At 50.3% G+C, this 27,270-nt stretch overlaps 1 protein-coding gene across 2 annotated transcripts in view; it reads right to left on the bottom strand.

The window, feature by feature from the left end:
* The window catches only part of CFAP100 (cilia and flagella associated protein 100), a 56,984-nt gene that overhangs the window by 17,029 nt on the left and 12,685 nt on the right, over positions 1–27,270 (bottom strand). The window contains exons 2-11 of one of the 2 annotated variants that reach the window (XM_036911612.2): positions 24,478–24,558; positions 17,973–18,073; positions 15,848–16,040; positions 15,202–15,269; positions 14,962–15,125; positions 14,652–14,732; positions 13,858–14,039; positions 13,300–13,426; positions 8,472–8,514; positions 8,232–8,383 (exon numbers count right to left, since the gene is read on the bottom strand). In XM_036911612.2, the coding sequence (XP_036767507.2) occupies positions 8,232–8,383; positions 8,472–8,514; positions 13,300–13,426; positions 13,858–14,039; positions 14,652–14,732; positions 14,962–15,125; positions 15,202–15,269; positions 15,848–16,040; positions 17,973–18,073; positions 24,478–24,558 (1,192 nt within the window). The remainder of the gene's footprint in view (positions 1–8,231; positions 8,384–8,471; positions 8,515–13,299; positions 13,427–13,857; positions 14,040–14,651; positions 14,733–14,961; positions 15,126–15,201; positions 15,270–15,847; positions 16,041–17,972; positions 18,074–24,477; positions 24,559–27,270) is intronic. The other variant, XM_036911611.2, reaches the window with a different exon arrangement.

The following is a 27,270-nucleotide window of genomic DNA, read 5'->3' as shown; positions in this document are numbered from 1 at the left end:
CAAAAAATCCAATTTAAAAATGGGCAGAGGAGCTGAACAGGCAGTTCTCCAATGAAGAAATTCAGATGGCCAACAGACACATGAAAAGATGCTCCACATCGCTTGTCATCAGAGAAATGCAAGTTAAAACCACAATGAGATATCACCTCACACCAGTAAGGATCGCCACCATCCAAAAGACAAACAACAACAAATGTTGGCGAGGTTGTGGAGAAAGGGGAACCCTCCTACACTGCTGGTGGGAATGTAAATTAGTTCAACCATTGTGGAAAGCAGTATGGAGGTTACTCAAAAAGCTCTAAATGGAAATACCATTTGACCCAGGAATTCCACTTCTAGGAATTTACCCTAAGAATGCAGCAGCCCAGTTTCAAAAAGAGATATGCACCCCTATGTTTATTGCAGCACTAGTTACAGTAGCTAAGGTAAGGAAGCAACCTAAGTGTCCATCCTGCCTGCATGGACTCCCTCCCTGTAAGGAAGGGAGCCCACCTTGGGCCTCTGTGGCCCACATGCTGTGCCCCCTCTGCTGTGCTCAGTGCTTTAGGAAGCTTTAAACCCTCAGTTTGTTTCCTAAAGTAGATGAATGGATAGAGAAGATGTGGTACATATACACAATGGAATCTTATTCAGCCATAAGAAGAAAACAAATCCTACCATTTGCAACAACGTGGATGGAGCTAGAGGGTATTATGCTCAGTGAAATAAGCCAGGTGGAGAAAGACAAATACCAAATGATTTCACTCATATGTGGAGTATAAGAATAAGAACAAAGAAAAACTGAAGGAACAAAATAGCAGTAGAATCACAGAACCCAAGAATGGACTAACAGTTACCAAAGGGAAAGGGACTGGGGAGAATGGGAGGGAAGGGAGGGATAAGGGCGGGGAAAAAGAAAGGGGGCCTTACGATTAGCATGTATAATGTGGCGGGGGCATGGGGAGGGCTGTGCAACACAGAGAAGACAAGTAGTGAGTCTACAGCATCTTACTACACTGATGGACAGTGACTGTAATGGGGTTTGTGGGGGGGGAGCTTGGTGAAGGGGGGAGTCTAGTAACCATAATGTTCTTCATGTAATTGTAGATTAATGATAATAAAATGAAAAAAAATAATGGGTAAAGGACCTGAACAGACATTTCTGCAGAGAAGATATGTGAATAAGTACATGAGAGTAGGGAAATCAAATAAGACTACGATGAGATACCACCTCATACCCATTAGGATGGCTACGATAAAAAAAACCAGCAAACAAGTGTTGGGGAGGATGTGGAGATACCGGAACTCTTGTGCCCTGTTGGTGGAAATGTGAAATGATGCAGCCATTGTGGAAAAACAATACAGCAGTTCCTCAAAAAGTTAAAAATAGAATTACCATATGATTCAGCAATTCCACTTCTGGGTGTATACCCAAAAGAATTAAAAGCAGAGTCTTGAAGAAATATTTGTACACTATGTCATAGCAGCTAATTTCATAATAGCTAAAACATGGAAGCAACCCATATCCATTGCTGGATGAATGGATAAGCAAAATGCAGTGCATACATACAATGGAATATTATTCAGCCTTAAAAGGCAGTTCTGGCACATGCTACACGGATGAACCTTGAGGACGTTATAGTCAGTGAAGTAAGCCAGTCCCAGAAGGACACATACTGTGTGATTCCACTTCCTTGAGGTCCTAGAGCCATCACATTCATAGGGACAGAAAGTAGAAAGGTGGGTGCCAGGGGCTGATGGGGTGGTGGGGAAAGTTAGTTTTTAATAGGTCTAGGGCTTCAGTTTTACAAGATGTAAAGAGTTTTGGGGATGGAGGTGATGGATGCACAATGGTGTGAATACTTAGTACCACTGATCTGCACACCTGAAAATGATTAAGATGGTAAACTTTGTTAAGTAGATTTTACCACCCTAAGAAAGGGAATAAACTGAAAGAGAGACCCTCTTCACTCCACAACCCCAAGCTCAGTGCTCTGCGGGACCCGGCACGTAGGGTCGGGGAGGAAGTGGGCGGATGCACTTAGTTCTGAGCCTTTACAGGGAGCTGGCGGTTTGTCGTCATTGTGTGCTTGAGTGTCTGGCTTTTTCTCCTCCCTCTTCATCCCGGGGGGCTGTGTCCGGTGGGTGCCCCTTCCCCTGCGCTCAGCCCAGCCTTGCACAGTTAGTTCTCCCCACCACTGAGTTGGCTTTCGCGTCCCCTCCCGTTCGTCTGTCGTCCTCTGCTGGAATTCCTCCCATGTGCCACTTGCATGCGCTCGCCCTGGACTCCGGGCTTTGCTCCTGCCGTGTCACCACCTGTCCTCTTCCTCCGAGTTCTGGGGAGCTGGCCCTGGCGTAGCATCGCTCCCTCTTCTGCGCTGATTGCCAGTCACATCTGGTCCTCACTGTGGTCATGGCCTTAACCCATGTGGGGTTTCCTGTGCCCAGATGGGTCTCTCCAGTGGCAGGTGTACAGCCTCATGGGGAAGGAATTAAGATGTTTCTTCTAATTTTTGCAGTTTCTACATTTACTTGGATTGTCAATCACATCCCCTTAATGATGTATTTTCTTTCTCATGCTTCCAGTGACATTTTACTGCTTGCTTGTCTTTAGAACAGGAAGTCAGTGCTAGTCCAGCACCTGGGACTTACAATGAGTTGGGCCATTTTAATTGAGTGTCGGGTCGAAGCCTGGGCTGGATATGTAGGTAGCTTTCCCTGAGCTGTGGCGTCTTATTTCCGTTGGAGGGGCAGCCGTGGGTTGCAGGTGCCTAACGTAGCTGACACAGGTCTCCCTCAGCCAGAGGTGGGCGCCGGCAAGCACTTCTGGTTGTGGCGCCTCATGTGTGGCTGGCTCTGTATGGTGGCCCCAACTGCCCCAAGACTGGTCCTTACCTCCCCCTCTGGCTCGTTGCAGTGATGGGCTGTCTGGGTTTCTGCTGGATTCCTTCTCTCATTTTCTAATTTGCTGGTTGGGCTGGTCCTTCCAGAAGGAAGGTTTGCATGCCTTCCAGGAAGGCATTCAGGCTTCATTTCTCTGCTTTGTTCCCTTGTGGCAGAATCCAGGAGGGGTCGGACACCCATCCTCAGCTTTCACCTCACCTGACCACTTCTGCTTGTCTTCTCCCTGGTCCGTTCTTCCCTCACGCTCTGGCTGCTGGGAACACAGAACTAACTGGTGCTTAGACTCTGTAGCTACCCCAGCCTGCCCGGGGTCCTCAGAGGTCCTGGCCCGGGCTCCCACTGGCCCTCCCTGGAGAGATGGGGCCTGGGTGTCACAATCAGACTGCAGCAAGGTGGGCAGAGAACAGGACAGGACCTGTATAGTAATATTAAGCCACCATTTGGGGTAATTTGTTATGCAGCAATAGATAACGGAGCTGGTTTGCGCACTGCAAATTAGTAATGTAGTGGGCATTTTCTGGTGCCTGACTTCTCCCCTCAGCATGATGTTTGTGAGGTTCACTCATGGTGTTACCTGCATGCAGTCTGTTCCTTTTATGGCTGAGTAGATCTCCATGGTGTGCAATGGCCCCCTATCATAATACCATGAATCTATGACTATATTCCAGCTGACCTTGAGATGGCGGCGTTGTGTAATCACTAGGGTCCTTCTAAATGGAAGAGGGAGGCAGGAGAGACAGTAAAGAATGCCATGTGAGAAAGACTCAACTGGCACTGCTTGTTTCAAAATGGAAAGGGTCCAAGTAGCACTTAGAAGCTGGAAAAGATGACATGAGGCTTCTTTCCAACCTCCAGAAAGTAAAGCAGCTCTGCTGATACCTTGATTTTTAGCCCAGTAAGATCCACTTTGGAATTCTGGCTTCCAGAACTGCAAGAGCATAAATGTGTTTTGTTTTAGGCTCTCCCTTTGCAGTAGTTGGTTAGAGCAGCAATAGACATTTAATGCACATGGTATAGATACAGCACATTGTGTTTACCTGCACACCTGCTGACGGACATGTCGATTTCCAGTTCTTGTCTAGTATGAATTATTTTTCTATGAACATTGCTGGGATTTTTTGGTGCACTATCTCTAACACAGCCATTCTTTCTTCCAGTGTTAGAACAGACCACTCACTTATCGTTGTACTTTTTAGTAGAGACTTCATTTTTAAAAACAATTTTACAATCTCTGTGCCTTCCACTCATAGCAAAATTGAGTGGAAGGTATGGAGATTTCCCAGATATCCTCTGTCCCCACCAACCTCCCTCATTACTGACATCCTGCACCAGAGTGGTCCATTTGTTACAAATGCTGAGCCCATGCTGACACATCATCAAAACCCAAAGTCCATAGTTTTACTTGAGGGCTCACTCTTGGTGGTGTGCATGTGATGGGTTTGGACAAATGTACAATGATGCATACCGTTACAGTATCATACAGAGTATTTTCACTACCCTAAATATTCTTTGTGCTCCATCTCTTCGTCCCTCCTTCCCCTTAACTCCTGTGAACTACTGGTCCTTTTATTGTCTCCATAGTTGCACCTTCTCCAGAATGCCCTACAGTTGGAATCATACAGTTTGTAGCCTTTTCAGATTGGCTTCTTTCACTTAGTAATGTGATATGCATTTAAGGTCCCCTTGTCTCTTCATGGCTTGGTAGTTTTGGATAGTATTTTTTAGTGCTGAATAGTATTCCTTTGTCTAGATGGACTAAAGTTTGTTTATACATTCATCCACTGAAAGACATCTTGATTGCTTCCAAGTTTTGTTAATTATAAATAAAGCTGTTATAAACATCCATGTGCAGATTTTTGAGTGGATGTAATTTTTGACTATTTGGGTAATACCAAGGGATGTGATTGCTGGATCATATTGTAAGAGTATGTTTAGCTTTGTAAGAAACTGCCAAACTGTCTTCCAAAATGGCTGTGCCATTTTGCATTCCTGCCAACAATGAGTGAGCATTCCTGTTACTCCACATCCTCATCAGCATTTGGTGGTGTCAGTCTTTTGGATTTTGGCCATTCTACTAGGTGTAGATAATCTTATCTCATTGTAATTCCTTAATGACATCTGATGAACATCTCACATGCCAGGTTTTCCATCTGTACATATTCTTTGATGAGGTGTCTGTTCAGGTCTTTGGCCCACTTTTAAATGAGACTGTTCATTTTTCTTACTGTTAAATTTTAGGAGTTCTTTATATTTCAGATAACAGTCCTTTATCAGGTATATATTTTGCAAATATTTTTTCCCAGCCTGTGGTTTGTTTCCTCATTCTCTTGACATTGCCTTTCATAAGGCAGAATTTTTAAATTTTAATGAAGTCAATCTTTTCAATTATTTCTTTCACAGATTGTAACTTTGGTATTATATCTAAAAAGTCATTACCAGACACAAGATCATCTAGATTTTCCCCTAAGTTTTCTTCTAGGAGTTTTATAGTTTTGCATTTTACCGTTAGGTTTGTGATCCATTTTGAGTTTGTTTTTGTGAAGGGTGTAAGGTCATCTCTATATTCTTTCTTTTTTATTTTTTGTATGTGTAAGTCCGGCATTTATTGAAAAGAATATCTTTGCTTCTGTGAGTTTGTTCAAAGGTCAATTGACGGTGTTTGTGTGGTCTATTTCTGAGCTCTTGACTCTGTTCCATTGATCTACTTGTCTATTCTTTTGCCAATACCACACATCTTGATTAGTGTAGCTTTATAATAAGTCTTAAGTTGGCTAGTGTCAGTCCTCCAATTTTGCTCTTCCCCTTCAATATTATGTTAGCTGTTCTGGGTCTTTCACCTCTCTCTATAAACTGCAGAATCAGTTTGTCAATATACACAAAACAATTTGCTAGAATTCTGACTGGGATTGAATTGAATCGATCAAGTTGGGAAGAACTGATATCTTGACAATATTGAGTCTTACTACCCATAAATATGGAATGTATCTATTTGTTTAGCTCTTTTTTTATTTTGTTCATTCAGAATTGTGTAGTTTTCTTCACAGAGATCTTGTTCACATTTTGTTTGATTTATACATAAGAATTTCATTTTGGGAGTTGCTAATATAATTGGTATTGTGTTTTCAATTTCAAACTCCACTTGTTCATTGCTGCTATATAGGAAAGTGATTGATTTTTGTATACTAACATTATATTTTGTAACCTTGCTGTAATGGCTTACTAGTTCCAGGAGTTTTTGGTTGATTTGTTCAGATTTTCTCACAGATAGTATCATTTGTGAACAAAAAGTTTCATTTTTTTCCTTCCCCATCTGTATACAAGTATCTCCCACTTTCTGAAACTTTGGGTTAGGCCACTTAGCTTTTGTTAAAGACCTACCTCAGTACCTGTTTTCCCTGACTGAAAGAAATATGAAGAGGATTTTTGCTTTTACAAAAAAAGGTGAAAAACAAAAATAGCATTCAGCATTTGCTTTGCAGTGAGCTGTTACATGGGCAGCACGCATGCCAAGTATGAGAGTGGCCATGTCCAGCCCCTCCCTGGGAGTCACACTCAACAGCGGCAGCAGGCCACTGGAGCTCTGAACTGGGTCTCTGAGTGTCTGTGCCTTACCTCGACTTATTTTGTGTGTCCATTAGCAAGATGTGTCTCAAGGTATCAGAAAAGCCTAAAAGAGGTTATTATTTGTGCCTGCAACCCTAAAATAAAAATTTTTCATATAGAGAATGGGAATTGCTCCTTTGCTTTGTATCATTTTGGTTTACAAAAGGTTTCATATGTATGTGCTACTTTTGGATAGTGGAGAAACCTGTATATTTTATTTGCTTTTCTTCTTTTATTGCATTAACGAGGTCTCCTGGTAAGGTGTTGAAAAGCAGAGGACATCTTTGCCTTGTTCCTGATCTTAGCAGGAAAGCATGATGTTAGCTTTAGGGTTTTATCAAGTCAAGGAAATTCTGCTGTATTCCTAATTTATTGAAAGTGTTTTTATGAAAGGGTGTTAAGAGTTTATCACATGCTTTTTCTGCATCTATTGATATGATCATGTGATTTTTCTTCATTAGCTTGTTGATGTGACTGATTATATTAATTGATTTTTATATGTTGAATCAGCCTTGCATACCTAGGAAAATCCCACTTGGTCATGGTATATAATTCTTTATACATTGTTGAATTCAGTTGATATTTTGCTGAGGGTTTTTACATCTATGTTTATGAGAGATGCTGGTCTGTGGAGTTAGAAGTACTCCCTCTGTTTCTACTGTCTGAAAGAGACGGTAGAGAATCGGTGTAGTTTCTTCCATAAACATGTGGTAGAACTCACCAGTAAACCATCTGGGTTTGGTGCTTTCTGCTTTGGAAGATCATTAATTATTGGATCAATTCCTTAATAGATAGACCTATTCAGATTATTTGTTTTATATATTTTAAGTGTTTATTTTATGTATATATGTATATACTTATTTACTGAGAAAGGGTGGCTGAGTTCATGGAAGTAAAATGTGTACAGACTGTGACTCCCTTGGAGATAAAACGTCAGTGCTCTTCGGGCTGGCGCAGCTATGCAAGTGGCTCAGCTGGCCGATGACCGACGACCGACAGCACCTCCAGGATTCTGCCATGTACATGTGTGTGTGTGTTCTTTCATCAGGTTCTTGAAACCTGGCAGGTTACCTGCTTCTCCTCAGCTCATCTTGCTCTGTCTCTGCTGCCTCCCAGCTTTCTGGGAAACACAATCTTGCCCAAATGATGGTTTCACATCATTCTGGAGTCTCCTGCTGGGAGAGCAGGTGCCAACAGGACATGGACACTCAAGAACATGGCTCCCCTGGGATGTCAAAGCCTTGGGCCAGCTTCTACCTCAGGGCATTTGCACTTGCTTTCCTTTTGTGTGGAGCCCTCATCCAACAGATCTCCATGTGGCTTTCCCTTGCTCAGAAAGTGCCTGGCTCAAATGACTCTCCCCTGCCTCCTCCCATCTGCCTCAGACCCCTTACATCATTCTGTTTTCCAGCGAGCATGTGTCAGTACCTCCAGGTTGGATGTGTGGGCCTGTCTGTGGTTTGTCTTCCCCACTGAACGTTAGCTCTGTGAGGCATGGCCTTGCCTTATCCTTGCAGGGCCTGACCCAGCATGCACCAGACGCACCCAGGTGGCAGGTCCTTGGCGATGTCCCACCCTGGGTGCAGGCTGCTCCAGGGCAGGGAGGGGACCAGCCCTGTGTGGCTCCGCCCACCTGACCCTGGGAGCGGCCACACTGCCCGGCTCCCAGTGTCTGTTGGCAGTGGCAGGATGACAGCCAGTGCTGGAGCCCACCCCCACCCATCTGGTTCTGGCACAGGACCTACATGCGTGTCTGGGTGTTTCTCAAGGAGAAGTTCAGCTCCTCCAGCGTCTCCTCCGTCTCCTGGGTGTTCTGGATCAGTGAGAGGTTCTTCTCCTCTAGCTCTGTGAAGATGTCCAGGAGCTGCTGGGGCTCCGTGAAGTATAGCTCCAGCTCCTGCAAAGGGACCCATGTGTGCAGGCAGGCTGGGTGGGTCTGGGGGGGACCAGCTCCCACAGCCCCCACGCAGAGTGGGGCCACTGACCTCCCCATCGCTGTCTGTGTCCTCATTCAGGGTGGAGTTTGACCTGTAGAGAGACATGGGGTCAGGGCAATGCTGCCCAGCCTGGGGTGCAGAGGTCTGATGCAGGGTGTCCAGCCACCACAGTGTAGACGCCTGGCATCACCAGAGCACCTCCCCCCCTCCCATACTCCTCATCCCTTCATCCAGCCCACCAGTTAACCTGGCATGGGCACCAGACACCTCCTGGCCCCACAGCTGTCACACAGCAGCCAGGAGATAGTTTCAAAATTCAGTTAGCTAATCTCACCCCAGTTAGAATGAATCTCAGTCTCCTCCCTGGAGCCTGCGGGATTCCTGCCATCCTCTCTGTCTCTGCCCTCATCTCACCCCTGAGGTTACTCTGCCCCTACCCTACCAGCTCCTTTTCTGTCTCGCCAGGTGCTGACCCCACCTCAGGGCCTTTGCACCTGCACCTCCCACTGCTACAACTGCCCATCCCCATTATCATTCTTTTCTTAACAACTACCTTTGGGCCCTTCTCTGCCCACTGCCCCTCTCTGTATTTGGTCTTGGCACTTGTCCTTGATCTCCCTACTCTTAGGTATCCTGTGACATTCAGAGGTTTCTCTGGTTGACCATGAGCACCCCACTGTCCCCTGGGGTTGACAGAACCCATTTGACAGGGGCAGGGATCATCCTGGGCCCACCCACCCACGGGGTGCATGAAAGGCTATGTGGGCTTTGCGTACTCAGTGTGGGGCCCTGGAGAGCCCTGCTGGATGGGGACCTGACCTCGGCAGACCTCTAAACCTGCTTTCATCACCTCTCCTGGCCTGCTCTGGCATGGGCCCCTGCCTGGATGGGAACGTTCCCCCAGCCAAGGAGCAGGTGGGCAGACTCACAGCCAGAGGAACCTGGGCTGAGGCCTGACACATGCCAGGCCCCGAACTGCCTGCAATGGGGAGGTGGTAAGTGTGCAGAGCCATGTGGGAATCCCATGGGGGAGCCCTGGAGGGCTTCCCAGAGGGGCCACAGTAACAACTAAAGCACTCACCATGCCTGTACCTTGCACAGTATACACACTGATGTGCATTTGGCAAATGAAGAACATGCAATTCAGAGAGTGAGCCAACTGCCCAGGGTCACCTGAGGGGCATGGTGGGCCCGTAATGTGCATTTCTGAGAGTCTACCTTCCAGATGGACATTGCCTGGTGGTGGGCTAGATTTCAGGCCCCACTTGCTCTCTTGGCTGAGCGCCTTATGCAGTCCACAACCTGCACAGCTGTACTCAGCAGCCCTCGTCACCTGGCAAACAGATGCAGGAGCCCAGAACAGTGGGATACCAAACCTCTCCTTTCAGGGACTCTCCCTATGTGGGGCCTTGATGGTGGGAGCTCCAGGGCTGAGGGGCAGCCCAGGCAGAGGAGCCATGCACATCTAATCTCTTGGAGCCTCCATCCAACACCAAACTGGAAATAACAGCCCCCACCATCAGGCGTTACAGCGATCAGAGGAAACCCAATGCATGTGCCTGGCCCACCAACAGTGGCCAGTCTTCTCCACAAGGTTTGGCCAGGATGCATAAAGATGAAAATGAGCTTGGAAATTGGTAGCACTTGGGTCCCTTTCCAGCCCAAGAAGCAAGTTCAGGACATGGGAGGTGTGCCGAACATTTGGTGGGGGACACCTACAGGAGCATGGAGCTTTGGAACAGGTTGGAGACCAGGGAGGGAGTGGCCAGGCCACTGGAAAGAAGGATGGACAGAGGTTGGAGCATAGAAGGGATGAGAAGATACAGAGACCAGGAAGGAGAGAAGGGGAGAGAGTGAGGGGGAAGCCCCCGGGCCACCCACTGTCCCCATCCCCACCACACTCATCCAAGCCCATAAACAATAAAGCCTCCGGAAGCCTAGAATATTTTAGGGACTTTGGGGTTGGCAAGAATTTCTTAAATAGGATAAAAAATGCACCAAATGAAAAAGCAAAGGTTGGCAAACTACTCAAAAGATAACATTAAGAGAGTAAAAAGACACAGACTGGGTGAAGATATTTACACTATGCCTAGTACATAAAGGACTGGCATCTAGAACATACAAAGAACTAACAGAAAACCAGAGGAAGGCCAATTCAATAAAAATGTTCAAAAGTTGAACAGACACCAAAAACGACATCCGAATGGCCATCATATTCATCATCAAAATCGAACTGAGATACCACCCCACCCCTGGATTTCCTACTTTTCTGTCTTCCGATTGACTGCCCCTCCCAGGCCTGGCCAGTGCCTACAGAGTAAAGGATATGCCCTTGAAAGTGATTTTCAAATGTAAACGAGCCAGTCCAGAGCCCACATCCATCCCAAGCTCACACTTGGGGCTGCTATCCCCCCGTTTCCAGTCACCCCAGGGCCAGGTACCAGACAGCTCAGGACAGTCCCTGTGCCCCAGAGGCCTGAAATTATTCAAGCTAGCCAATCCTCGCCTGCTCACCTGTCTCACCTGTTCCTTCCCACGGACACCATAATAAAGGCTGCAGCACTGCCTCAGCCTCCTGACCCATGCTGGTGCTTCCCCATGTGGCCCAGGAGGCCGGGCATGCCCCCTCCCCTGGGAACCTTGTAAAAACCCCGTTTCAGTGGCAGTTGTCTCCTGGTCCATTGGCCTCACTGACTTCAACTTTCCTACCAGTGCTATTTTAACACAACCTGCCAGAATGCCTGGAATGAAAGGGACTTACAATACCGTGCTCTTGTGCCTGCTGCTGGAGTGTAAAAGGGCAGCTGCTATGGAGGCCGCTCAGCAGAAGCTGCTGAAGCTACACCCACACCCACCCTGAGTGCCAGCAGTTCCACTCCCAACAGAAACTGTGCTCACGTGTAACACAGGGCTCATTTATAAACGGTCAAGATTGTGTGCAGGGCAGCTTTAATCAAAACAGCCACGAAGTGGAGACAACCCAGACGGGTACCCACAGGAAGAGTAGGCCGAGATGTGGGCTTCCTCAGCCCTGGGATACCAAACAGCCCCAGTGCAGGTGGCCTGCTGCAGCCCACGCTCAGCCTGAACAGCAGGACGTGCCTAAGCAGGCCAAATCTGAGAACAGGGAGCATATCCCAGGGCAATGGAGATCAGAACAGTGGTTACCTCTTGGGTGTGGGGTTGTCCCCTGGGGAGGGCGTGAAGGGGTTCTGGGCACCAGGAATGCTTTGTATTTGTATCTGGGTGTGACTAGGTGTGTAAAAACCTATGTGGTCATGTAAGATTTGCTCATTTTGCGGTACGTCAGTAACACCTCAATGTAAGAGAAAAGCAGTGAAAGAAGGCCCAGGTCCCGTCACATCACTGCACTGCTGAACCCCCTCAGCCCCCGTGGGTCCTGGGCCCACAGGTGGACTCTGGAGCTGGAGCCAGACCCATGCCTGTTTCCTTGACAGTCGTGGCCCCTCAAGGCTGCTGGGGCTCAGGGTGGCTGAGTGGGAGGAGCTGGGGGACAGGGGAACGAGGCGGGCAGGGGCTGGCTGGGGGCGGGCAGCGGAGACGGGTCAGGAGGTCTGTCCTGTGGTCTCTCATCATGGCTGGAGAACGTAGCAGGCGTATGTGAGATGTTAGGGGCATTGTAGGAGGAAATCAGAGGGGTGCCTTAAAGATACTTGGTGGTCCCAGAAGTGGGGATGGTGGGGCTACGGGGCAAGAGTCACTGGAGCTGGAACTTGCCCCCCAGCAGGGGCTGGGCCTTCAGTCAGAGCATCCAGGATGACTGATGGAGCTGTGGGACACTGGAACAACTCTGTACAGCTGGCAGACCCAGCCCTGAGCCCCCACAATGGTGGATTTTATATGTCAACCTGGCTAGGTCAAACCTTATTCTAGATGTTTCTGTGAAGGTGATTTTTAGATGAGATAAGCAATTAAATCAGTTGACTCTGAGTAAAGCAGAGGTGGTGCTTCACCCTTCAGTGTGGTGGGCATCCTCCAACACTCGATAGAAAGACTGACCTCCCCAAAGAAGAGGTGACTCTGCCCACTGACTGCCTTTGGCTCCTCTTCTCCGGGCTCCAGCCTGTGGTCTGCCCTGCAGAATGTGGGTTTGCCAGCCCCTAATCACACGTGCCAATCACTCTCTCTCTCTCTCTCTCTCTCAGAGCTCCCCACAGGGCTCTCCAGCCTTCCATCCCTCTGGCCCAAGGGGGTCCAGACTCCATGGGACAGGTCAGCACCCTGGCAGTGGCCCCAGCACTGGGGAAGCAAATGTATAACAGCCATCTGAGTCTGTGGTCGGTGACCCCCACATTCACACACTGTGACTATGATTACCACCCTGGCCAGGGGCTGCAGGGGCCACCAGGGAACCTGGAACCCTGGCTGAGAAGGACAGCATCTGGATAGACTCCTGGCTATGTTGCCAATAGACAAAAGGGAGATGGTGCAGGGTCAGCAATCTTGTGACAGGAAGGATGGGTATAAAAGTCATCTTGGCCTGTATTTAAGTTGAATCATAAGGAGATGCCAGTACTGTTTTGACCACAAAAATAGCAACATTATACAGTGCCCTTTGATTCTATGCGCCCGCCTGGCTGTCTATCCTTCACATTTGACTGTCCTCATTAGTACCCAAGGAGGCTACCCGGGCCTTAAGTTTACCAAATCAGATAGAAACAAACATTGAGAAATGCTTAGAAAACATCTTTGCAGGCTTAAGTCAGATGGCACACCCTCAGATTTGGGAACAGCCTCAGCTCATGCCCTCCCCCTCAGGAAGGCTTGGCCTGTCCCAAGTACCCTGGCCTGCAGCCATCATGGAGGGCTCCCCACTAAGCCCCAGATGCCTCCTTGGCCTGGCAAGCCCACTCACCCTTTGGAATCCAGCCCACTAGCAGTGCTGGGCTGGCTGGCCTGCTGGGGGCTGATGTAGCTGCACTGGGCCTGCCCCAGCTGTACCACCTGCAGAAACTTTGAGGGCCTCTTTGGGCCCTGACCATCTGGAAGAAGCAGAGAAATGGTTTCCATGTGCCCCAGCCCAGGCGGGGCCCCTCCAGCCTGGGGCAGCCTCGTACCTTTAGAGCCTGACTTGCTCTTGGTCCCTGGTCCTACAAGAAGCAAGGGGGGAGTCCCAGGGGGCTTTAGCTGGAGCCAGGCCTCCAGTGACTCTGCTTGGGGGCACAGGGTTCCCCAGGACCCTCCCAACTGTCTGCCCTTTAGCTGCAGAAGGCAGGAGGTGCATGGGAGGAAAGCCCCTCGGGTTTGAGTTGAGAGCCAGCCACATCTTCCCTGAGCAAGTGCTGGGGCGGAGCCACGAAGGGCTAGCTACCCCTGGCTGGAGCTCTGCAAGGTACGGAAGGGGCCTAGCCTGTGGCCTGTCAGCTGAGCACCAGGCATAGGTGGGCTCAGGGAGCCCCTGCTTTTCTGTTACCTTTGTCCCCAAGTGTGGGGAACACAGTGCTCTCTTTGGGGGCCTCGGTGACCTCCTTGGCCTTCTTGAGAGCTGAGTGCTTTCTCTCCTGTTCTTCCAACCACTTCTTGGGCGACAGCTTGTACAGGAAATCCTTGTAGGCTTTGTAATGGTGCAGAGTGTCTTCAAATTTGGAGATTTCACTAGACCAGGGAGGGCGTGGGTGAGACCAGGCTCCGCCTGCTGGGAGGCCCCTCCAGAGGCAGCCTCTCTGCTTGGCCAGGCCGGGCACTCCTTGTCCTCCTGGCTGACAGACAGGGGAGGGAAAGGATGCCCACCCTTCCGGGGACCAAGGTGGAATGCACCTCCCAGAGTCAGAGCCCTCTGTGACTTTCAAGTTTCAGTAGAACCCAGGGGACCGTCCGCCCGTCAGGGTGGAGCCAGGGGTTCCCTGGAGCCCAGTGGGCCCTGCCTCCTGGTGGCATGCCCCTGAGTCTCTCTAGGCCTGTCACCTCATCTGTAAAATGGGCGGCAGCCGCCCGCAGGCCTAGCAGCCCCTGAGAAATTGAGGTTTCAGAAGTGAAGTGACGAGGTTTGTGCTCTGCAGGGCTCCCTTGGCTACAGGGGGAAACGGGGAGGTGGGGGCGGGGGAGGACTCCAAGCCAGCCTTGGACCCAGTCTGCCCCTGACGGTACTTTTTTTTTTTTTTTTGGTACCGTTAAAGTACAATTACTTGAACAACATTATGGTTACTAAACTCCCCCTATTATCAAGTCCCCACCACATACCCCATTAAGGTCACTGTCTGACTGTACCTTTTGATATTCATTATCTGGGTGGTCAGATCCCTGATCTCAATGATCTTCTCCATCTTAGCTTTGGTCTCTTTCTCGGCGCTGGGGGGTGGGGTGGGGGCAGGGAGCCAATCGTAGACTGTTAAACTGGGGCGTCCACACTCCCTCAGGCCACGCTGGGGGTGGGGGAGCTGACAGGGGCCTGGGTCAGGGTCAGGGTGAGGGGCGGGGGCGGGGTCAGGGCGGGGCGTGTCCGGGCCGGGCGGGCCCGGTGTGCACACGCCCGGGCACTGTGGGGGCGGTGCAGAGCAGCCTGGGGCCGCAGGCTCACGTGCTCAAGGCCTGCCCCGAACTGCGGTCACTGTCCCTGAGGAACTGGTCGAACTGAGAGGCCGCCTTCTCCAGGGCCTTCTCGGCCCGCCGCAGCTCCGCCTCCTCCCCGGCCGCCAGCGTCTCCAGCCGCTGCATCTCTCTCCGCTTCACGTCCAGGGAGTACTGCGGCCACCAGAGCGCGAGTCACACTCCTTGCCGACGGGCCTGCTGCGTTCCCCGCGGGCGCAGCAGCGCCTACCTGGATGAGGAATTCCTGGCGCTTCCGGTGGATGTAGTTGTTCATGTTTTCAGGGTCCCCCTTCATTTCTGCAATGAAAGAAGGGAGGCTCTGAGGGCGGAGGGCGGTGGGCGAAGGAGGGAGGACGGGCACCCAGCCGGTCAGTGCGGGGCCAGTCAGCCGCTCCCGCGGCAGGGCTCCGTCCCGAGTGAGCCCGGGGCCGTGGGACATAGAGCTCCGAGACCAGCAAAAGGAGCGAAGGCTCAGCTAATGTATTACACCCTCCAGGGTGGGGGCGGGGCCAGGTGGGAAGTCCTTCCGTGTGTCCGCCTTGAGCCTCTCTTGCTGCTGCGCTCTTCTCACCTGGAATGAGACCGGACAACCCCCGCCCTGGAAGTGCCACCCAACTGGACTTAATAGGGAAAATCCTTTTGGCCAGGACCGGAACGGCGCGGTGAGAAAAAATGGGGCAGTGTGATCTCTACTTGGGGTGCCCTATGCCCCCAGGCCCCAATTTGGGCAGCATCTAAGTCTAGACTGCCAGGTTTAAACCGTGTAGGAGGAAATTAAGCTAGGCATCTGGGCAGCCCTCCGGAGTGCAAGCAGAGGAGCAGCACAGCTGGGCCAAGCACGAAGGCGACCCCACGTCGGGGCCAGGGAGCGGCACCTCTGGTCACGGAGAGCTTCCAAGCCCTGTGGTCTTGGACGGCGCGCAGCCGCTCCGCCTCGGCGCGCACCTCCTGGTCCTCCGACTCGTCCTCCAGCTGCAGCTCGCGCCGCAGGCTGCTGTGCCTGGCCGACACCTTGAACGCGCAGGTCATCTTCTCGTGCACTCGCAGCAACTTGTTCTGCTCGCGCTCCTGGGGGCGGGGTCGGGCGGGGTCGGGCAGGGCCAGCCTCCACCCACCCGCGCCGCGCCGGGACCAGTCTCCTCCCCTCTGCGTGGCCCGGCCCTAGGGTCGCGGGGGCTTGTTTTGGGGGAGGGTGTGCACACTTGGCCTGGAGGGTGCACTTGGAGGGGGTGCACACGCGGTGGTGACTTGCTAAATCGGACAACTGGAGGTTCAGGGAAAGTGGCTCAAACTCAAAACCCTGTTTGATCTGTGATTTCCATAGTCGGTATTGGCAGCCACGCGGTTGTTGGGGGCCTGCTTCTCTCCACCTATTCCCCACAGTGCTGGGGGCTCCCGCTGCCCACCCCAGGGCTGCAGAGCCCCACAGCCCTTCACTTGGGAGGGTCCCGGATGGGGGCGGGGCTCTGCCTCCCGGAGGCTTGATGGAGGCCTCTGGCTGCAGGGGCCCCCCAGCCCACCCGATCAGACAGGCCGCACTGTGGACTCTCGCCTGGCCCTGGTACAGGCTTTTCCAGGGTCAGTTCTATTTCCGGCTGGCCCCTCCAGCTGCTAAAGAAGACTGCTTGGGGACAAAGCGTCTGTATTGGGGGAATCGAGCCTGAGGCCACTAGTCTGCATATCCGTGTATAATAGCAAAGGCGGGGAAATGTCACCCGTCAGGGCCCCAGTGGCAGAAGACACTGCATTTAGAAGACACTGGGTAGCTGCTCCGGGTCAGTATTTGGGGTGGGCTGGCAGTGGGGAGGGGTATGAGATGGGGGACTGAGCTGGAAGTGGGATAGGATTGAGGTTGCAGGGTTTGGCTGGGTCACGGGAGGGGTGTGCTGTGTTTGGGACAGGGTGGGGGGGGGCTTTAGGAAGAAGGTAGAGGTGCCCGGTACCAGGGCTGGACTGGGAGAAGAAAATCAATCCTGTACCGGTGAGTCAGGAGAAAGGGCTCTAAGGAGAAAGGTAGGGGTGTGTGTGTGTGTGTGTGTGTGTGTAGAAAGGGCTCTAAGGAGAAAGGTGTGTGTGTGTGTGTGTGTGTGTAGCCCATCCCAGGTTACAGGTGGGAGGTGTTGGGGGTCTGGAGGACATGCCCTTGACCGTGGATTGGGTTTGCAGTGGGAGCTGTGGCTTTAAGGAATCTCAGATGCTGAGCCCAGAGTTGAGGGGACAGAGTCAGCCCAGGAGGGAGCCTGGGACAGTGGCCATGCCTGGGCGTTGGCTGTGTGTCCCAGAAACGTGGCTGGTGCTGGCTGCTTCCAAGTGGGGACGCCCGCGGGGTGCATCCTCTCTGAGCCTGGCTGCAGTGAGCCTCACTAGCGGGGCTGAGGTGGGGATGGGCTGTTTGGGCACTTGGGCTCCTGAGAGGGGGAGGCAAAAGAGACTGCTGGGGCGCAGAGAAGGCAAGGGCCAGGGTCAGGGCTGGCCCCAGGACTGCCAGACCTGCTGAGGGTCACACGTCTGTGTGTGTGTGTGTGTGTGTGTGTGTGTGTGTGTGTGTGTGTGTGTGTGTGTATCTGGCCTCCGGGAATTCCAAGGAGAGGAATCACACAAGGTTGTATAATAGTTGGGGGTGGGCAGGGGGTTCTTGGGGGAGGTGAGAGGATCCCTGAGTCTGAGATGGCATTGAAGGATGGGGAGTCTCAGGAGGGGATGGCATCTCTCACAGGCAGATGAAGGTGTGGTGTCCGAGGCTGTGACCGCAACCCTCGAAGAAGCCCACCCTGACACAGGTCCAGGAACAGTGGGGATGAATGTGGGTGAGGCGGTGGGGCAGGTCAGATGTGAGAGGTAGGCACAGTTTCTGCTGATTTTATAGGAAATGGTGAGCCGTTGACTACTCTAGAGGCAAAGAGTCACCGGAGGAAAGTGCTCTTCTGAGAAGGGCAGTCTGGCTGCTGCTTATGTGAGGGAGGGGAGAGCTGCAGGCAGGCCTCACTCCTGGATACTCACTGAGCGAGCCTTACTCTGCTCCTGATCTCTGAGCAAGAAGAAATCCACATCCTCAGACATGTGGAAAGGGTTAGCTGAACGGTCGGGAGCGGCCACAGACACTGGGGAGGGAGATACCTCGTTGGAGAGATGAGCCGGCTCTTCCAGGCAGTGGTCTGTGCCTCTGGGGTCCTGGTGCCCTCCCAGCCCAGCGCTGGGAGCTTCCAGGAAAGCACAAGCCAGTGGTGAATGTTCTCTTGGATCCAGCCATGCCTGAAGTTCACCCCTGGACCTTCCAACTCCATAAACTCACCTGTCTGGTTTAACCTAGTGAGACTTGGCTTCTGGCCCTGGCACCTGGAAGACACCTCAGGAACACAGCCCCTCCTGTGTGTCAGAAATCTGTTATGTCCCTGACCCTCTGTCCTATCCCATTTCCAGTGTCGGGAGGGGACTCTACCCTCCACTTCTGCAGAGGAGGGACAGGAGAGGAGGGAAGCAAGAGCTGTATGTAAATGTGGGGCCTGGTGGCAGGGGTCTGCTGATGCTGACCGGAGGCAGGGGGATGGGGCAGGGCCAGGGGTGGGAGGCAGTCTAGGTGCACAGGCTTTGTCTTTACAGGAGTCTCATTCTCCACAAGCCTCCCAGGGTGAGCCTGCACTTTGGGGTGGAGGTGAGGGTGCGGCTCAAAGTGTCTGAGGCCTGGGGAGGCAGGGCAGGAATCTGGGGGGTGGGACCTGCCAAGGACCCCAATTCTGCCAATGCCCCCACCCCAGGTGGCAGGGAGGACAGAACCCAGAGGGCACCAAGCTGGGGGCTTAAAAATACAGCTGCTTTCTCCCTCTACCATTGATTTAGGAGAAACTCCATTCATTGTAAAAAAAAAACAAAACACTAAACAAAACAAAAAATTCTAGAAAGTAAGAGAGACTATTATTTTAAAAACTCTACTTTGATAACATTTCTGGGGGTATTTTTTCTAGTACTTTTTCAACACACAGTTTTAATAATTTCATATCTTCCTTTAAAAATCACGTCACCATCAGCAGCTCCCTGTGAAATGGCTAATTCTTTGTAAGCCTTGTGAGCAGACATTAAGGGCTGTGGTATCGGCGGGCACTGGCCAGGCATACGTAGTAGCCACAGCCGCCCTGGGTTTCCGCCCTGTGCCATCACTGACTGGCTCTTTGGAACCAATATTCTGGAGGGAGGGTAGAGGCCAGGGGCTGGGAGCAGTTTCCAGGCTTCAGAAACTTATGTTGACTGCCTTCCTAGAGGTCTGTCCCATTTTACACCCCCCACCAGCAGAAACAGGTCACCGCTAGAGGGATCAGAGTGTCTTAATGGCTCTGCACAATTTGCTGATTAGTTACCGAGAGGAAAGGAGCTTTGCTCAGGGAAGCCTGGCTGCTTCTGCCTTACTCAAGCCATCAAAGAGAACATCAGTTGAAGTGAGAGGAGCTGGCATTACCCCTCCAGTTCGACCCCAGAACATCACTTGAGCATTCCTGCCTGGGACGCTTCGTCTACATCCCCCCGTGAAAATTCATAATGGGAAACCCCAGTAAAGTGGAGTCAGGAGCCCACGCCACTCCACGTCAGTTACAGGAAGGAATCATCAGCTGCAGGTTCCCCCCACAGGGGAAGCTGGACACTGCAGCTCCTAAGAGACCAGGGACGGGAGGCTGTCCTCACCCTGAGCCCCTGCCTTTCTCCAGGGCAGTTTTGTTCAGAACAATCCCTCCCAGCTCCCTCCTGCTCCATAAGACAATATTCTCCCACTTCTTTGGTTTGATTTGCCTATGGTTTTGCCTTAGCTTAACACATCCAGGATTGCAATCCTTTGCTATTCCTGAATAAACCCATTTTTGCTGGTAAAATAACTTCTATTTTTAACACTGTCATGAAGAGGGGTTGGAAGCCCAAAGTCATGGGCATTCTACAAAATCGTTGTACTATTCTTCCAACTTTTCTGTAAGAATCAAATCCTGTCAAAATAGTTTCAAGACGTGAGCTATGGTCAGAGTGAGAATATAGGCAGATCATGTGCCCCTCGGCCCAGCAGATGGGAGGAGGTCATCCAGGGCCTCCAGGCAGAAACCAGCCTGGCTTCTGGAGGAGGGGCTGGCCTGTGTGTGGGAGAGATGGCTCAGCACAGCCCGAGGTCCGTCAGAGACCTGTGGACAAGAAGGACAGGTGGGACAAGGTTCACGCAGCACGGCATGGAAAGGGGGCTGTTACAGGCCTCATGTGTTTGGTTAGGAGAGGGGACCTTATCCCATGCCTAATAATGATTTCCCTTTCCGCTCTTTGATTCTGACAGAGAGATTCTGGAACGGATGGCCCAAAGGCCTGGCTGTCAGCTGCACAAGGCCAGGGAGGTGGCCGGGGATGGTGAAACCAGACATGGCCTTCCTCCCCCATGAGGCCAACCCCACACCCCAGAAATGACATAACGTACATTTAGAAATCACAGGCAGCTCTGGGCAAAAGGGATGGTGCTGGTAGAGGAGAAGAGTTAGGAAGCTTTGGAACAAGGAAGGCAGATGGGGTGGGGTCAAGGGGCGTGGGGGAAGGGGTGGCTCTGGGCAGCCGAAATGAGGCAGAAGGGGCGGACAGAGTTGCTGCGGCCAGTCCCCTCCTCGTGTCCTCACCCCACTCCCTCCCTCCCTGTTCCTGGCCAGCAACCCAGGGCAGAGGCATGTGCGCTAAATTCAGAATCATGAGACTGAGCTGAGTCGGGCAGGTGGGGGCAGTCAGAGCCTTAATGCCCCCAAACTGGCCAGTGGTGTGAATGGGCCACACATCCCATGTCTCCACCAAAAAGAGTATGACAGTTCGCAAACATGGGCCCAACTGAGGACTGTATGGGACCTGATTTCCATAACAACCCCATGAGGTGGGAATTATTGTTGCCCCCAGTAAGGAAACTGAGGCACAGAGGGGTAAGAGGCTCACCCGAGGCCACGGAGTTGTATGTAGCTCAGTGGAGATGGGCTTCCACAAACAGAAATTACATTTATAATCAACTGGGTAGGAAATGTTTGCTATTGATGTGAAAGTAATCATGTGGCATGTGAAGGTGAGCCCACAACTGCAAATGGCATTCGTTTGGAGCAAATCATTCCAGAAATGCAAAGTCTGTTTAACATTGCAAACATAGCGGTGTAACACACCCCATTAACAGAACAAGGGAGGAAATACCCTTGCAAGGGGTTCAGTAAAAGGATTTGATAACATTCAAAACTTATTTGGAATAAAGTCTTAGCAACTTAGTTATAGAAGGGGACTTACCCAATCTGATAAAGGGGAAATATGGGGAGCTGAGTAATGGCCCCTGAAGATGTTGCACCCTAAACCCCAAACCTGTAACTACACATAGTAAAGGGGCCTTAGCAGACATGATTAAGGACTCTGAGATGAGAGATGATTCTGGATTATCCAGATGGGCCTGAAATAATCACGAAGGTCCTTATGAGAGGGAGGCGGGAGGGTCTGAAGCAAAATGAGGAGGTGTGACAACAGAAGCAGAGGCTGGAAGATGCTGCTGGCTTTGGAGATGGAGGAAAGGACCGTGAGCCAAGGGACGCAGGTGGCCTCCAGGAGCTGGAAAGGAAAGGGACAGATCCCCCCTCCAGCCATCTGAAGAACACAGCCCTGTGGACACCTTGATCCTAGCCCATTTCAGATCTTTGATCTCCAGAACTGTAAGACAGTATAGTTGTGTTGTTTTAAGCCACTGGTAGGAAATGAATACAGGAATCTAAAGAAACCTCTAGGTGGAATATTGACTGTTTCCCTCAAGATTAGGAAGGAGGCATGGATGCCTATTCAATATTGCGCTAAGGCAAGAAAAAGGCATAAAAGGTACAGGATTGGAAAGGAAGGGAAGATAATGTCTCAAGGTGACAGGACTGTATAGCAGAAAATCCAAAGAATCTGCAAATAAAATGGTTGCCATTAGTGTAGAGATGGTTTGTAAATCTTACTGTGAAATGAAAGCAGAACTTTTAGAAGATAAATTAATGGACATCTTCATGACCTTTTGATTTAGCAAAGAGTTTTAAAACAGGACATAAAAGTACAAATCATAAGGAAATGATTGGAAAATAGAACTACATTAAAATTAGGAATTTTTGTTCATTAAAAGGCATTTCCAAGAGATTGAAAAATTCCCCAATCCACGGAGTAGGGGAAGGTATTTACAGTTCTTAAAACTGGTGAGTGACTTGTATCTAGAATATATAAAGAGCTTCTAGAAATCATTAAAATGAAAAGACAGACAAACCAATAGAACAGTGAACAGAAGCCAGGAACATGCATTTCACACCACAGATTCATCAATGGTTCATAAATACATGAAAAGGTGGTCGTCCTTGTTGGTCACATGTGACACGAGATGCTAATATATATTCAAAGGGTCAAGTATTGACAGCATGCCAAGTGTTGGAGAGGATGTGGTGCATCTGGCACTCTCACATCTTTTGGTCGGACTGTGACTCGGTGTAATTGCTCTGGAAAACTGTTCAGTGGTTTCTACTAAAGTTAAACGTGAGCACCAATTCCACTCCTTTGTATACACCCAGGAGAAATGAGTGCTCATGACCCCCAAATGGCATGCACATGAGGGTTCATTGCAGTACTGCTAAAAACCAGAAACAACTCAAATATTCATCAAATCAGGAAAGAATAAATATGTTTTTGGCCCATGCACACAACCTAACATAGCAGCAACAAAGGAGGGACCTCCTGCTTCCAGCACCTCTCAGACATGATGTTGAGTAAAAGCAGCCAGAAACAAGAGAGGATAGGGTGTGATTCCATTTATGTGAAGTTCAAGAATGAATGACATGATTCTGTGGTGATGGCAGAACAGGAATTTCTGTGTGGACAAGAATGTTCTAGATGGTGAATGGCTTGGGGTACCAAGTTGTATATACCTTTGTCAAAATGTATCAAACTGTATACTTGATATTTGTGCATTTCACCGTATTATGAATTATATGGTGAGGAAACCAAGCCAAACCCAGACCCCTCACCCTTAGTGTGACGAGCAATTCACAGCATTCAGCATTCACACAGCATTCATGGGCTGAAGAAACTGCTGGGTGAATGACTGATGGGAGCTGTGACAGAGGGTCAGGCAGACACCCCCTGAACCCACTGATCCCCACATAGCCAACAACAAGGTAGCGGGATGCCCACGCAGCAAGGATTCTTGTGGACGAAGTGGAATATGGATCCTATCAGGCATCTGGGGTTAATGTCCAATGAAAGGAAATACGAGAAACAGAGAAACAGTTTCAGTGACAGACACAGGCAGGAAGCAAACAGACGCACACAGAATAGGGGATAATCTACAGGATAATTAACACCTGTCACGACACAGACAGTGGAAGGAGGTTGGGGAGGGGCTCTGCTACATTAGAAGAGACTGAAGATACTTAGATCTCATTTGAATCCTGATCTGAACATACCTTCCATACGAGGACACTGCAGAAGTAATTGGGTAGATATGACAGTGGACAGGTTAACTTCATTGTGGTCTCACCAGGAAACATCCCTATTTCTGAAAAAATGCCCTCTGAGGTGGGTAAGGATGAAATGACATATCTGGATTTTACTTTAAAATATTCTGGCAGGGACAAAAAGAGAAGGACAGAAGGAAGAGGTGGAACAAATGTGGTGAAATCTCGTCCATGTCCCCTCTGATGGTGGGCGTGTGCATTTACTGGGCTTTAGTCTCTACTGGGAAGATGTGGATTTTCATAATGGAAAGAAAGAGGAAATGGGGGGTGAGATGGGGGTTGGGGGTCAGCCTGTGAAGGACAGGCCTGCACTGCCCAGCTGCACAAGCTCAGCAGAGGGATCAGACTGACTGTAAGCCTGCAGGCCATGGAGCAAGCCAAGGTGTGGCAGTGCGGGGGCTCAGAGCATGCTGCACAGGCAGCTGGCTGCCTACTCTTCTTTCTCCTAAGACTTGGCAGCCATGTGTCTAATTGGAAATGACACTTCTCAGCCTCCCTTGCAGATACAGATGGCCAGGTGACAAACTTCTGCCCAATGGAATGTAGGCAGAAATTACTGGATGGGGCTTCTGAGAAGGATATTTTCCCAGGAAGGGCTGAGCTGGCTGGTAGGCAGCTTTGCCCTTCCCTTTGCTCATTCTCCCTGTCTGGAATCAGACGTGATTGCTGGAACTGCAGCAGCCATTTTGTGACCATGTGGTAACCTTGGCATTGAAAACCCTAAGGCTAGAGATGGTGGACCAGAAAGACTTGGGACCTGGTCATCTGGACGATTTATCAGAACTCTTTGTGGAGCCCTGGACTGCCTCTTACATTTCCCATTACTGGAGGAAAAATAAATCCTACTTTGTTTACATTCCTATTATTTCATATCTCACAAACCCAGTTCCTAATGGAAACAGAAGCATTTTCCTCTGCCCTTTGCACTGGTGACTAGGTCTGCAAAGGGATGGTTTAACTGCCACCAACTCGGGCTTCTGCTCCAGCTTGAGGATTACCTTTGCCTTTTTTCCCATGTTTTGCCTTTTTTTCTTCAGTGCGTGGAGAACTGCTGTCCGTGGATGATCCCAGGCTGTTCTCTGGGGAGACACAACGTGAGGGCCACGGCAAATGACTCTTCAGTTCATGACGCCTGTGAACACAGCATGAGGCTGGGGAGAGACCCAGACACACTGGGGCTCTGGCACCAGCGTCCTCTCCTGTCTGTTGACCGGGCTTTGCAAGTCGCCCAGCTTCTCTGAACCTCAGTTTCCATGTCTGAGATGATCACACTGACTTTTTCTGGGGAGCTGTGAGCTGCAGCAAGGCCCCACGTGCATGTGCACCTGGTGCACAGGGGTGTGGTGCCTTCCCTTTCGCAGCCTTCCGTTTGCTCCTTAGGAGTCATGCAGGACCGTTTGATGGGGGAGCCATGCCCCTAAGCCCTCTGCCTACGGTGGGCCCAGAGCTTCAGCTGTGAGCCTGCCAGAGCTTCCCTAGGGCTGCAACCAAAGCCTGAGAGATCCCCATCTCCTTATTTTTCTCTCTTCAACTGGTACCCGCAGGGAAGGAGACATTTGGCCGGATTCTTCCTCCTACCCTAAGGAATCATCTGTAGCTTGGAGATACCAGGCTATGCCAGCCCAGAGGGGCAGCCAGTCACTGGCAGATGGGCTGGGGGCTTCCAGAGAGCCCAGAGATGTATGCTGGTGAGCAGCTCAGGGAGCCAGGCCAGCACAGAGGAGGGTGACCTGAGGGTAATGAGGGCAAAGGCATGGCCTGGGAGGTGGGGGACCTGACACTGAGGGACAGACTCTGAGCAGCTGGGCGATGGGGTGCATAAAAGGGAGGAAGAGAGGGGTCCTGAGGCTCTGGCAGGAAGGTCAGGGCCTGGGCCTGAAAATGCAAATACCTCCTGGGCCAAGCTGCATAAATATAATGGTAAAGGGGGGAGGCAGTAGAGGGTGCTGGGGCCTGTGGGAAACTCAGGTGCTAAGCTGCTGAATCATCCTTTTCTATCTTTCTTAGTAGCTATAGGGGAGTCAAACTTAATTAACCATATCATAAACTTCAGAAGATACCACTGTTATTTAAGTAGACCCAAAATAAAGCCAAATAAACCAGAGCCCTAACAAAATTGAACTTTATTCTTAATTGAAGAGGCAATGAAGATACATAGCAAAAATTTTCTAACAACGCAGTCTTGATGTGTCAGTGTGATGAAAAGCCCTCACTACCAGATTTTGTCTGTCTAACCAGAGGTATTTTGTGCACACACACTTAGGTGCCCCTTGCTTTTTTTACTAAACAAATGCTTCTGCATTTTTTTCACATGTCATAACATGGATGAACCTGAGAATATTATGCTCAGTGAAAGAAGCCAGTTATAACAGGACAAATACTGTATGATCCCACTTCAGTGAGGGCCTCAGGGTAGACACACTCCTAGAGACAGAAAGTAGACTGGGGGTGGTCCCAGGGCTGCGACAGGGAGTAGGGAGTGTTTAACGGCCACAGAGTTTCAACTTGGGAAGTTCTGGGGGTGGATGGTGGGGATGGTTGCACAAAAATGTGAATGTACTTAATGCCAGTGAACTGTACAATGCAAATGCTTAAAAGGGTAAATTTTGTTATGTATAATTTACCCCAAGCTTTTAAAAGTTAAAAAAAGAAATACATTTGCTCAGCTACTTAGCCAGGTCCCCTGGCCCTGAGGTTATTTCCAGTCTTTCGCTATTTCCAAACTTGTGCACCAGTTCCAAATGGAGCTGGACTGTTTTCCTGCACACCTGGAACTCTGCCGTTTGCCAGGTGACAACCGGCATCTCAGTGTGATTTGCATTTTTTAACTGCAGAGAAGATTGTGTGTCTTCCTGGATGTTAATGATCATCTAGGTAAGATGCTTCTCTCTGGGAATATCCTTTGTGCTTTTTTCTGTTGGTATTTGTAGTTTTAACATGATTCTCGAGAGCCTTTGTCAGTTAAAGGACGTTGGCTCAGCTGTTTGCCAGCACTGCTGAAAGTACTTGTCCTCCAGATGACCTGTCAGTTCCCTTTGGACTGTTTATTATATATTTTCCGTAGAGGACATTTTACTGTTTGCTTGGTGAGATGCTTTGGGGTGTTGTGCCTTGCCTAGAAAGGCATTCCCCATACTAAAAAAATCCATGCATTAAAAAAATTCTATTTTCTTCTGGTGTTTGAACAAGATAATATTTTTTAAATTAAAAAATTTTAAGAACATAAGCCTACTTCTAGATAATTCTCCAGGAAACAAAGAAAGGCAAGCTGGGTGCAAAAGATCCTTAATTTAAGATGTGATAAATATACACCCCTCCCCCCAGGCAATGGGGGACTTGGGGTGAGCTCCGGGCAGCAGTATATCCAGAATCACTGGTGCACGGTGAGAAGGAGAGGAGATGCCAGCTCTCTGGGGGGCCACCTGCTGACCCGCTTGTCCTCAGCCCAGCCAGTTGTCCCCATTTTCCTCCACAGAGCCACCTTCTCTGCACTAGGGGGGCTGCTGCCTCCAGCTGCAAGAGGGGTGGGTCCCCATGGTGGGATGCAGTCCTCAGCCATCTTCTTCTCTCACCCCAGGACTTAACACCTTAACTGCACACCACTGAGACCCCTCCTTGCTGCTAGTGCCCTCCTGTGCCCACTTTTCAGTCCACCTGCCCCCTGGCTCTGGGCCCCCTCCTTGGGGCCTTGTCTGGCCTCCTTGACCCCTTGCTACCATCCCAGCAAAGGATCATGGATTTCATTCTTCATGGGCTTTGCACCAGGGCACTCTGGAAATATCCCCTTGCTC

The sequence above is a fragment of the Manis pentadactyla genome, chromosome 1 (assembly GCF_030020395.1).
Source record: "Manis pentadactyla isolate mManPen7 chromosome 1, mManPen7.hap1, whole genome shotgun sequence".
Lineage (NCBI taxonomy): Eukaryota > Metazoa > Chordata > Mammalia > Pholidota > Manidae > Manis > Manis pentadactyla.
Note: the sequence above shows the minus strand (reverse complement) of the source record. Positions and strands in the feature narration are given on the sequence as shown.